At 38.5% G+C, this 13384-nt stretch overlaps 1 protein-coding gene across 2 annotated transcripts in view; it reads left to right on the top strand.

The window, feature by feature from the left end:
- PDE1A (phosphodiesterase 1A) overlaps window positions 1-12374 on the top strand; it is a 163688-nt gene extending 151314 nt beyond the window's left edge. For both annotated transcript variants that reach the window (XM_059820138.1, XM_059820139.1), the window contains 2 exons: window positions 4954-5229; window positions 12298-12374. In XM_059820138.1, the coding sequence (XP_059676121.1) occupies window positions 4954-5229; window positions 12298-12374 (353 nt within the window). The remainder of the gene's footprint in view (window positions 1-4953; window positions 5230-12297) is intronic.
- The last annotated feature ends 1010 nt before the right edge of the window (window positions 12375-13384 follow it).

Below are 13384 nucleotides of genomic sequence, written 5' to 3'. Positions count from 1 at the left end.
TGCAGTTCCTTCCCATGTTGTCCTGGTTTTAGTCTTTGCCACTGATTTGTGGAATTCCGTTTTCAGTAAAAAAGAAGGCAGACAAGCCTAGAAATCAAAGTTTGTGGTAATACACACAGAGAGACCATCACATCCAGCAGCATTGTTCATTACAGATTCCTCAAATAATTTAATTCTTAGTGAAGATGAACAGCTTTCCTCTCTAATTCAGTAGTTTGCTAATTCTTAATACTTCAATGACATTATGTCTTTCTGTAAGGGTAAGTTATTGTAGCTTATTTTCAACACAACCAATGAAAATAGCCATGTGATTCAGCAGACGTTTACTTTAGTGGGGTTTAGTGCTGTGGCAGTCACTGCCATTAGCTATTCGAGATGTTCTGCTTACACATGGCTTTGGTGTTTTTCCTCTCCACTCTTGTTCAGTCAGTACATGCTCAAGTGGTGCAGTTGCTGGAGACAGAACGGTATCTTATAAGCCCTGTACTGTACAGATTACAGTAGTTCAATGCTCTGTTTCTTATTACAGAAAGGCCAGGAAAAGAAAGTAGATGGACATATACAGAAGAGAAAGTACCAAAATGTAGAAAAGCTTTCTTACCACTTAGTAGACCATGTCCTGAAAGTGTTGCTGCATACATAGGCAGTAACGTAGCTGAGCTGGTGGAAATCAATGTTGTAGTTGGTAATGCAGACTCACCAGAGCTTCTGCAGCAGCAGAGCAGCAATACTTTGGAGATCACAGAATCCTACAGCACGGTGCTAGAGATTGAGCCATGGGGCAGTTTTAGTGTTTCATGGACAGTTTAGTCCTTTGTTGGGCTGACAGGAATTCAGTGCTCCCATTCACTCCAGCAAACAATAAAAAAAAAGAACTTAAAGAACGCACTTCAATTTTCAGAGACTTATTAAGCCAAAAAAAAAAAGGTGACAATGAAAGAAGAGTATTAGCTGGTGAAAAGGGAGAGAAAGGAAGTCACCTTCACTAATTAACATGTTTTCTGTAGATGCAAAATTACTAAGTACCAGAATTTCTCAACTACTCTGAAATTTGGCTGTTGCCTTAGGAGTCCTGCCAGTTTTCCAAACAAAACAATGCATTACAATTATTTTGCAAACAGCCCAGCCTAAACACAAGGGAAGAAAGACACCACTTCTACTGTGTTTATGTATCAAATGCCATTGTTGCTTCTCATGAAGGACAGTGATTTAAGGCATGAGTTCGGAAATGGCACAGAAGTAAGGGATAAGATTGAGTCACTCCTAACAGACCGGTTAGGAGAAGCCATTTGTTTTACAGATGAACTTCCACAAATTTTGCTGAATAACAGTTGGGTTCTTGTAAAGAAAACAATACCAAACAGTAGAAAATATGTAAACAGGCCTGGCTCCAGGCACTTTTACCAAGTTAAAACAGAGAGAGCAAAACCAGTAGCAACAATAACACATACCCTGAGTTCCCTGCACCGCACAACACACTTCTGTCTGCCTTTATCTGAATGGATATGATAAGCCTTAAAGTGTTCAGTGCCTAACTGACCTGCCCAAAAAAAAGAGGGGAGGTTTCTAAAGGGCCAAGAAGGTTGTTTAATCTTATTACTCTTATTCATCTATTTACTTGTATTAAATGTTGTCAATGTTGCAAATGCCAAGTTACATTTTTTGTTTAACATACCCCATTCCCATCTCCATCTGGCCATGGCAATGTGTGCCCACAGGGGAGGAGGAACTTGCTCTTCCCAGCAGCCCAGTGCAGGGTGAGGGGCAGCAGCCTTGCCTGCTGTTCTCGGAGGGTCCTGGCAGTTCGTGGCTGGATGGAGGCAGTGGCTCTGCTGCAGTATTTATTACAATTTTTACTGTCCGGCACTGGGAATCAAACATCATGCTAGCTCTGCTTCTCTGACACTAGTGGTATTAACTTAGCAGTGCCTTGCTTGAATTTTAGTTATTCTGTCCCAGCCTCAGACTTTTTTAAAGACTGCTAGATATTTCTGTTTCATCAGAGTGATAGGACAGCAGAAATGATAGAAAATGCCAGTTACGATATACAATATAAAGGTCTTATATAATACAGAGTAAAATTATTAGCTGTTATGGGAAGGAGAAATCTGTATTTGTCCAGCACATATAGTATATTCCACAAGTGGCTGACGTACCATAAGAATCCAGTATTTTTCATCTTTTTGGCAGTGGATTTCATAGGGATTGAAGCTGAGTGGAGCAAAGCATGTCAGAACATAGACTCAGATGTCCAGCAGATGAGAGACTTAATGCCAAGAGAAAGGATTGGGGGTCTTAATGAAAGTCGTGATATCATCATAGAGGATTTTGTACTTGAGGCTTCTCAGTCTCAGTCACAACTACCAGCCAGTCCTCCTGGTTGCCCTGAACACATTTCTCCCAAGTGGACAAGATACTTTTCTTCAAGCTTATTTAACTGAGAGTGGCTTTGAAATTTTATCACCGTGGAATAGTAATCACAGCTATGATTATCAGCATGAAAAGACTAATGTTTAGCAATAGTTTTAACTCCACAGATTTTTAAATTGCACAGTATTTTTCATACTTAGAAAAGAACCTATTTTTCTCACATATTCTTTTCTACTGACTTCTGGAATAAATAGTATTGCACCAGCTTAAATGCAATAGGTACGACATTTAACTAGTATGTTATCAGGTGCAACTTGGGGCAGAGATACTCCATTTCAAAGCTGTATCCATCAGACCTGAGTCAGAGTTTGGCTGTGGTTTAGATATCCTTAAAAAGACATGCTTGAGATCATCTCAAGGGCAGCCATAGAAATAAGAGATCAGCATGACAGAAGTTAAGAACAGGCCATCAGCATTGTTCTGATTAAACTGTTAGTCTTCATTTGCCAGTTTAAGTCTGGTGGGGAGTGAAGGAAAGCAATTTTAAGTTTAGATATTCAGCTTTATGAACTGAAAAGTAATAGTTGGTTTTGCCTATATGAATATTCTAACACTTCTAATATGACAATAAAGTGGTCAGCCACCCAGTTACGCCAAGACAAATCTGAGTTCTGGTTAGCATTGTCCTAAAACACCATTCTGTGAGAAAAATACTGTCTGTTCTTACCAGCTTTCAGGTTAAAAAAGCCACCTTTTGTAGTGTGAGCTAAGTTAATATTACAGTGTTATGTGCGATTATAGTTCAGCTTTGCTTTCCTCAACTTACGGATGGATCTGAACAGCATCTGAAATATTTTATCTTGGAATTTCCTTGGCGTTTTTATAAAGTTAAGGAAAAATGCTTGTAGCTCTGCCATATGGAGGCACATATGGCACATAAATCAGTTTCTTGGGACAAAAGTCTTAGGTAGGTAGATTATACCATGAGTGACAGATGCTTTAACTAACATATCTGGATTGAACATTAGATTTGCTTCAAGTTGCATATACGTATTTCTTAATGTCTTTAGCCCAACCACTTCTTTGTAAGAGCTGCATTGAAGTCTGTAGAAAAAGAGTACCTGTCGAAGTTTCAGAAGATTTGGAGTCCAAACCAAGCAGGTTTCTAAAGTTTGTAAAAAACCAGGCTTAACGATTTAGAAATTGCTCAAATTTGAAAGTTCTTGATTTTTTTAAAAGTATCACAGGAAGTATAAGAACTGAGAAAAGAAGGAAATTATTTAACTATTCCATGCTTCTGCACATCAGTTCAGGTTTGGATTGTTCCTTTCCATCCCATTTCACAGGCCAAATTGTACTTCAGGAGGAACTTTCTTTGGACTCAGAAAAGTGAGGTGATGAAGATGCCAAATGCTGACTGTGGTAGAAATGTGATTACAGACTGGGCTGTCTTTCAGTTGTCATATACAATTACTTTTGGTCTGGATTTGGACTGGTCACTCACAACCAGAGTTTCTGGGAGCTGCCAGTTGAACTCAATAAATGTCTCAGTGCTTGGTTTCCTTCCTTAATACACTGTGCACAGCCAAGTTAGAAATTTTATGCAATATCACTCAGCTTTTTTATGGAGGTGTTGTTCAAACTGCAATGCTTTCACGTCTTAAATTGATAGTGGTTTGTATCTTCTATAGTAGTACACAGATTCTAAAATCTGAATTTATGAAACAGAGATTCTAATAGGCCCTCCATGAAAATGGTACAGTTTTTTATCAGACTTTTCACCCTCCATCACAGTTTCACATTCTCTGTTTTCTTCATCTTCTAGTTCCTCCTGGTACAATCTCTCTGTGCTGTCTTCTCTTACTCTGGGCCATTTCGTTTGTACTGTTGTCCAAGTCTCTGCAATAGAGCAAGGAATAGAGCCTTCCACAAACATTGTTTTCTTCTGTAGCTGCTGTCCCCTGAAACACAATTTCCTCCTTATTTCTTCCTTCCCATCCTGGATGTGCCACAAGCCGTAATGACAGCAGTACTGGATTGCATGTGTGTAACCCTCCATAACTTGTTCCAGCTGAAGCTCTGTATTAGCTGACATTTTGGACTTTTCCAGGCTGATAGGCCAACTTCCTTCAGGGCTTCCCTTCAGTTCTGATGCCTCCTCCATCCCCAGCAAGGTGCTTCCCTCCATGCCCTTTCTCTTTGCAGAACTGATGAGCTCTCTCTTCCTAGTCCTGTGGTGGTAAACACCACTGCTGGGGGATGTGCCTGCAGCATGGGGTGCTCCTGCTCCCATCCTTCAGCTCACAGTGTGTCTGATGATGCTCCTTGCTCTGTACTATGGCCCAAAAAAAGAGGTACAATTTAGAGATCAAATGAGAAAGTGGATCACTACAGTTCAGTTGCAATAGCGTAATCAGGAGCAGAATCTGACCCATATTAAACACACCAGTGCACATGTGCTCATGCAGAAAGTTGATGTTCACAATGTTCCCATGTGCAACTCTATCAGTCACTACTCTGAAGTCAAAACAATTGTGGCATATCCTTCTTATCTAATTCACATATTTTGTTCCCTCTTTGTAGAAGAACTTGTGAAAAATGTTGGTGAACAGGAAAAAGACCAAAGCAGAAATTCCACAGATGCACAGTTACAGGAAGAGACAACAAGGATACAAAATGAGAGTAGTCAGGGGAGCAGTGGTACAACCTGTCCTCCCAGATCCATCGTCCTACAAGTAGTCTCTTTCGACACTCCTCTGAGTGATGAATCCAGCTCAGAAAAATGCACTAAGTCTGATCCGAACCAGAAAGATCTCACCGATGCCCAGCAAGAAACACAGAATACAGACCCACTGAATGGTAATGCTTCATCACAGAGCACCAGTCAATCTAATGAAGCTGTCCAGGGCGAAGCTGCAGCAGTATCTGGTATCTCCCTGTCAAACATCGACAGTAATGTAAAATACCAAAATAAGGTGTTGCAGAAACCACCAGCGTAAGACAGTTTCTTCAGGCATGTGTAGAAATAGTAGTGTCCTAAAAACATCAAATAAAGGCTGTTTGAGATACACAAATATCATCTTCTTGATATTAACTATTTGGTATCTAGTAGAAATTTTTTTACATAAAATACCAAGACCTTTAGTTGAACTGGAAGAATGATTTTAAACTAATTTAAATATGCATATTTGCAATTAAATAGTTTGTTCTTGGAGAATGAGGTAAACTTTCAAAACAGAACTATCTAACATTTTCTTTTCAAAAAGGTAATTATTCTTATGCTATTAAAATGCACCCCCCTTAGTTTAGGCACCTAATATGATTATTATTTTGTAAACCACATCCCTTGTATTAAATGTAATGTGAATTTTAGAGTTAGCTTAAGTAGATGGAATTCACTAAGTATAGTTGGCATGGGACTGTGTCATTCTCTTAATCAGAAACACCAGTCTCCTGACTGTAGTTTGCAGGTCAAGCGGAGCAGCCAGAAAATCCCTATAATGTCAGAATATTTTTTTAGAATATAAGTATTTTTTCACAAGCTGACTATGATTTAGTATCTGATGATTGTAAGACAGTATCAAGGGCAAGATGCCCAAACAATAGGAATGGATGTTATCAAAGTAAGAGAAAGACACTCTGCATTTTCATTTTATTTTCTGAATTTGCTTATTGTTAGAATAAGCTTTGTGGTATTAGGGTAATAAGAATAATCAAGGCACATAATGACACTTCTTTTCCTCATTTCTAATTGAAATGCTAAACTCATTAATGCTTTTATGACAGTGACCCTTGCAATATTGTGCCAGAATTATGGCATTGTTTGAGCCGCAACATTGAAGTGTTTATAAAGCTTAGCTTAGACATAAGTATATGACTTGGCATATTTCTCAAAAATGCTTTTTATGGAGAACTCCCACTTATTCCAGAGTTCCGCATTCCAGCACTCCATGCTTTTGTTGTTGAGAGGTTTTTTTTCATCAGAAATAACAGATGGTTAGTTTAGGGTCCTAAATCAAAATATTTACACTAAAATTAACTTCACAGCATTTGAAGTTGTCTAATAATTGACATTTTTGTCTTTTGAATTGTATTTTCTGTACCAATTTTTGTATTAAAGCCCTGCTTGAAATTTAAGTGCTTCAGAAAAGTTTCCCTTCTCCTGGATGAGGAACACAGTATGAAAAGCTGTATCTTTTATCTTTCAAACTCTGCAGAAAGCAGTTGTGGTGTAGCTGTCCTTGGGGGTCTTTAGATAGCTGACCAACAAAAATGCTGTTTGAGAGGTCAGATACAACTCAGCATGCAGTGAGTGCACTCTGTTGCCTTGTCAATCTTTACATTCCACCTTTCCTATGAGAACAGAGATTTCTGATTTTAGGAAAAGCTAATCTCATTCATTTTCTAAGGCGGGGAATTTTCTACAGAATGCCTTGTATTTCAACACTTCAAACTGCAAAATTTATGAACAGGGTGAGAAGTGGTTGAGTTTGGAATAGTGTATTTCCAAAGGCAAACATGATCTGGAAGCTATTTTTTTCTTGAAGATGGTAAAAAAGGTTTAATAACATGAATTCCACCAGTCCAAGGATTTTCCTTCACTAGAGGTGGCAATATTCAAAAAAGAGTTCAGGTAAATAATGAAATAGAAATAAGAGTTTGATTTAATTACTTTGTGGAAATAAATAGTATTGGTAAGGTCCTGAACTAAAAGCCAGAGCTCATATGAGGCCATTGCTCAGCTCTTGCATCACTAAAGAGGCAGTTGTACTTAAACCATGGCCTAATAACAAGTCATGGAAAAAGGGGAGATATAGCAGAAGACTTAACTGCATCAAGTGATTAGTCTCATGAACCTTTCGTGGATCCCCTTATAAGTAATTCATAGTCCCTCAAGTCGGAAAACCACAAGATGAATCTGGATTTCTGATTTACACTATCACAAATTTTTAGTAGAGTGCTACTATGCATAGAATAAGGATATTCGTTAGGTGTTATTTTTAAAAGCATCTGATATTTAAAGCCATTTTTACTTTTCATTTTATGTGACACTTCTGTTCACTGTGGTATGTTGAATTTACTCTCATCCATCTCCTTCAGTGATTATTTGTGTTCATTTTCCAGCATAGATAAATACCCAGGTAAATGGAGAGCTTGATTCTGGCTGAAAGGAGAGCCTGGTTTCTGTAGCATATTAATGTAAGAGTCCAATACTCTCTGACCAGGTTCTTTTAGATATTCCACATGTGAAGGATGTAATGTTTAATATAAAATTTACCTATTTGAAGATAGTTGATGCTATGTGGAATTTCTGATTTAGCAGAGTGATAAAAAATATACTGAAAGCACATTACAAATGTAAGTTACACTTAGCAAAATAGAGCAATTGCAATAAGCAGCTCAATGACAATGCCGATGTGAGTCCCATTACCAGTCTCTACAATATGCTCACCGTCACGATGCTGGGTGTCCCCAGTCACCAGTAAGGCATACACGGGTTGAAGCCAGCTCAAGCCTGTTGCTGTCTTCAAAATTCTCTTGCTAGCTGTTTAGTTTTTATACTCTATATTGGGCTGAGCCACATATTCGCTCCATCCATGCTGGCCTGGCTAATTCAGGGAGACAGTCACGCTCTTCTAATGAACTCAGGGAGAAACATCTACACCACTAATTGATCCCCTCAACTGTCAGTGGATCCACTCAACTGACATAAGTGCTTATCTAAACCAAAGGCCACCCTCCGCTCCCCTTTGTCTTGAGGTTGTCAGCTTTTTTTGCAACAGCTCCAGTCAATCAGCCCTTGCATTATCTCCTGACCTTGATGGACACATCCCCCTTGCCCATCTCCATTGAGCCTTCTTCCTTTGTAGGGGTTTATTGGTCAGTCATGATATCATTTACATTCTGATTTTATGTCATTAAATAGTTTGATTTATACTTTAATAACATTTCATTCTTGCATTCTCCCCATTTTCCCAATATTTCAATATCATAGAAAAGTATTTTCAATATTTTATGGTCTTTTGGACTGATTTACAGAGGGACTATGCCATTATATTCATAAAACTTTCTTTCCTAAGAAAATGTTACTATATAGTGAGAAATCTGTCTGTATATTATTTAAATACTATAATCTTTTAAGTCAGCACTGACCCTTTCACAGAACTTTATGCTTCTAATAAACTGCAGAGGAGACCTAATATTAATTTCTTAACTATGTCATAGATGATATAAATAAATTACATATATGGTGGGCTTTTTCTGTGCCTGCCAATGAAAAAAGTATACTGCAGATATTTACATCACTGTAATGCACAGGGGCCAGGGCAGCAGACTTTCTACAAACACATGGTGAGACTCAGGTCCTGGCTCTTTGAGGCAAAATGAATTAATGTTGGGTTTCAGCAGCAGCTTGAAGTACCTCTGCAGAGATCATGCCACCATGTTAGAGATGATAACTGAAAAGAAAGGCAATGCAGTCATTTAGTACTGGAATAGTCTGCAATATTCAATACCAAAGGGAAAACTCTGACTACAGTGTTTCACATTTCTCTTTCACAGTGGTGAAATGATTTAATATCATTCTAAATGGAGGGAATTGCATTAAACTGTCATTGTTGTTCTCCAAATGTAGATACTTAATACTAGTGTTTTTGCAAGAGTTTTCACTGCTGCAGTGTGTAGAAGTCTCATAACTACAAATAGCACAGCAGTCTCTGTTTTCTCTTCTCACTCCCCCCTCCTTTTTCTCTGTATAAGCAATGTTTGAGATGGTCAAGAGTGACTGTGTTGTGTATGATGCAGTAGCACTTGGCACAGAGGGAGATATAGCATGGGTAGCATCCCCACTTTTCACTTTTGCACCTCTGTTGATGGCCAGCAGATCCAGACAGGACTCTGTTAACCAAGGTCAGATATTTTCAAAGGAATGTCACTTCAAGCAAGCGGAAGGTAGTGTACACATGACGTTACATTTTTTCCCTGCTTCCCAAATCAGAGTTATTTGAGTATTCTAAGAAGCACTATACATCTCTCAGGACATTATTAGCACTCTCCATGCTAGATTTTTCTACCTCTGTACTTTCCATATTGAGGATGGAGGTTAGAAGGCTAAAGCAATGTCCAGAGTGCTTGCTGACTCCTGGGGCAGAGAAGTAAGCACCTGCGGGCGCTGGGGCTGGGAGAATGAGATAGAAAGTAAGAAGAAATGCAACGTAGTTATTCAGATTGAAATTTCTTATGTTAGCTGTCATTGTTCTGTCTTTATAAAATGCAGAAAACTCAGTTCGGTTTTCTGTGAGTATGCAATTGAATTGTAAAAGAGATGGGGAACACAGGGGAGGATGATCTATCTGCATTCTTGGGAACTGTCACTGAATGTTTGGATGTACTATGGTGAGGGGGTTCCCCATTAAAAAAAGAAAAAAGGGACTGTTTTCCTCTCCTTGTATCACATCTCTTTCTAGGTGTAGCTCTTGTAGACTATCGTGTTTTATTAACAGGAGTACCTCTGCCCTGTGTCCTGGTCAGTGCAGAGGGAGAACCGGAGGGTCACTATTACAAGAACTCCAGTTGTGACTGAATGTCGTTTTTCTCCACAATGCCTTTGACCTTTCCATCATCTCACTTTCATTTAATTGAATGTTACAAGATTAAATGGAACTATTATAAGGTGAATTTTTTTTAAGTGATGATTTTCCTTTTCTCCTGAGTGATTTATTAATTAGAACATTAATTTTAAAAACTGCTTACATTTAATTAAACAACTCTATGTTTCAATGATTTATAAATGCTAATTGGCACACTTTTAACTTTTCACTTATGATAGCCACATTAATCCTTAATATCAAAATGTAAAGGAGATAATAAATCTGTGATAAAACAGATTATCAGTAACTTCACTTTATATGACAGTAGAGGACTACCCAGTCACATCGAGTTATACGAAGCATTCAATGTTATCAGCAGTCAGTAACTGAAAGTCTCTGGAGGATAACCAGGTTAAATAGCAGTGGACAGATCCACATCAACAGCATGCCAGTTTGATTTATGGTAATGCAAGGGGCATCAAAGAATCATCCGTGCCGTGCAAATGCTAGTGAATATTCAGTGCCGCCGTGGCCCTGTGGTGCTCAGCCGAGTATGGAACCCTTTGCATCCACACAAAGCGGGCGCAGATCGCTGTGGTGCCTGGTTCGTTAGCGTTCCTTGTGCACGCTGTGTGGCTAGACAGAGCAACAGTAAATCAGGATCCTGGTACTAAGGGTAGGCATCTGTGTTCGTGCATGGGATGAGGATGGAGGGAAGGTTACATTAAAAGAGCAAACGATGTGTTTACAAAAAGGATAGGGATTACAAGAAAACAGCCATTAGCAACCATTCAGAGGGCAGAGTTTATCACATACAAAAAATGATGCAGGCAGGAAGAAAGTTATGTATTGTTTAGAAGTCAATGTTTAGTTTTTATGAAAATTAAACATACAAAGTTTTTGTTTTACAAGGCCTTCACAAGCCACTCCTAAAACCCTGCTAGCCACTCTAAGTCAAGTGTAAAATTTAAATATTTACATCAACAGATTTTACTTCTATACCCCTCCCCACGCCCTTTTTTGTTTTTATGGATCACAGTAAATGTTTTGCTAAATCCCTCCAAAACCAACTGCAGGCTGAAAGATTTGGAGAAATTCTTTTTCTAATTCATGTTAGTCCAATTTCAAGACTTTAAAAACCTTTGGATAACTGGTTGTCTATATTCCACCCACACTAAATTTATGTAAAATAAGGGGGACAGGGAAGAGTGCTGCTTGGGGGAATATGGCCCATCTGCTGGTGGCCGCATCACCGAGTGGGCAGCACCCACTCTGCCACCATTCATGGCAATGAAACAAGGGTAACATCAGTAGCAATTCTCACTTGTTTACAGTGATGCCATGGTGAATTAATAGGTATTAATTTTCTTCTTTCCTCATTCTCATTCTCATGAGCTCCCTTTCCTCTCCCCTTCTCTTTTCTAAACTGAGAGCCTCTTCTTCAACTCGCTGTCTTTCAGTTTTCCTTTCAGATCACACATCATCCACTTTCCCTTTCAGCTGCTTGTACCTTTGTTTTCTGTCTTTGAAAAATCTTCCCCTGCCTGTATTTTTATTTTTATAACTTTTATGCTTCTCCCAGCTCATCTTCTCTGCCTTTGAGACTTCTGTGCTTTTCCTTTTTCATATTTTCAGTTCAGGATTATTAAACACTGGTGGGATCACTCAACTGGTTAAATCTGAAAAGTTACTATATGGTTACTAAATAACACTGTAAGTTTTCTACATTCTCCCCATGCCTGCTGTCTCAGTTGATAATTTCCTCAGCTGTACTCATACAAAGTTACTGAAGGAATAGTTTAAGCAACAGCTTAATGTTATGATTGGAGGTTTGAAATTCATGTTGTATTACTTAGTTTGAAAGCTACTTGTGTCACTTGGTGTCATTTCTCCTGTGTGATCGAATTAATTGAATTCTTAGAACTTGACAGTGGCATCTTTCATTATCTATCTGAGAGAAGCTTACTCCCAATTTGAGAGCCTACATTAAAGAGGATTTAAACAGTGCTTCTCTGCAGAGGGTGAATTTTGACTTTCAGTAGTTGGAAGACAAAATAAACCAAAACCAAACCCACTTTATTAACACTTACTCATGTAAATGTCTTCCTACTTTTGTTTCATGCTGTGATCTGTTGCTTTCATTCTATCTTTTGCTTTATGGATAAACCATAATGATTAGTCAATTCAATCCTATGCTTATTCTGGTGAGAAAGCAATGACTGAAACCTCATTTTAACCTTATAAAGTCAGGGGAAAAAAGTTCCTCTCCGTCTAGTGCTGCTCTTCACTTGGGTAACTTCATCACTCAGGTTCCCAATCACACTTGTTTATCTTCCAGGTGAGCCTAAACACTGTAAGAAGTCAGAAGATATAGTAAAAGCCACTGAGCAGAAAGAAGCACTGATACAGAACTAGATTTGCTATTTCTTAAAGGCTTCTGACATTTCAGGCAGGACAGGTAATTTTTTCATTTCTTTCTTATAACGGGGAGAGTTTTATACCATAAAGACTCACTTATTGCTATTATTATCTTCTTTGTTCTATTCCAGTTGTGGGTTTATTACAAAATTTTGAAGTGGGGACACGGTGCACCCCACTTCCTACGTCTCCTTAAAAGCCATTCAATATAAAGAAGGGAAAACCAATACTTTTACATCTCTGAATCCTTAATGTCAGACTAAATGGCCATGCAATAAAATATCCTCAATTCATGTGTATTAAATACTGGAAGTAATAGTATTAAAAATCTATTGCTTATGAGTTTTCATTTGGCCTCTGTTGCAGGAGAATAGAAGAACTCTAGCTGTTCCTACCCAGTGCTCTCAGAGGCTGTTACCTGTCAACTTGTTCTTGGATCATCCTTTTTCCGTGGAGAGTGATTGGACAAAATGATCAAAAGTGTAAAACGTAAAACCCTGAGCTGGTAACTCAAGGCACTTAACAACTCACAAGATTTCAGTTGTATTTGTTGTTGCTATTTCCTCTTCTATTCCGCTTTCTTAAACTAGCCAAAATACTTTTTTCAGCCAAAGTTGGACCTCGCTTTATTGCATCACTGACACCAGACTTTTCCAGTTAACCATGAGACATGTGAAAACACAGCATTTGTCATCTGCCCAGGATTGCTGTTAACGTGTCACTGCTGCTGCCATCCAATGGAAATGGAAAGTCAAATGAAATGTTGTTATAGATACTTGTTCATGCAACCATGCTGCATGCAACATTAAAGTCCTACTTGTTAGCTTCCTTAAAATATCTGGAAATAAAATTATGTAGACTGTACAGGGAAGTTGTAGAGTTACACTGACCAGCCTGCGTGGATGATGATTCTTCCCCACTGCGGTGGCTGCCGTATGGAGAGAACTGGTGTTTAACAAATCAGTATTCGAAATATCTCTTTAAAATTAATTAAATAGCATCCAGTA

Source organism: Gavia stellata, chromosome 8 (assembly GCF_030936135.1).
Source record: "Gavia stellata isolate bGavSte3 chromosome 8, bGavSte3.hap2, whole genome shotgun sequence".
NCBI classification, from domain to species: Eukaryota; Metazoa; Chordata; class Aves; order Gaviiformes; family Gaviidae; genus Gavia; species Gavia stellata.
The sequence above is the reverse complement of the archived record's forward strand: the minus strand, read 5'-3'. Positions and strand labels throughout refer to the sequence as shown.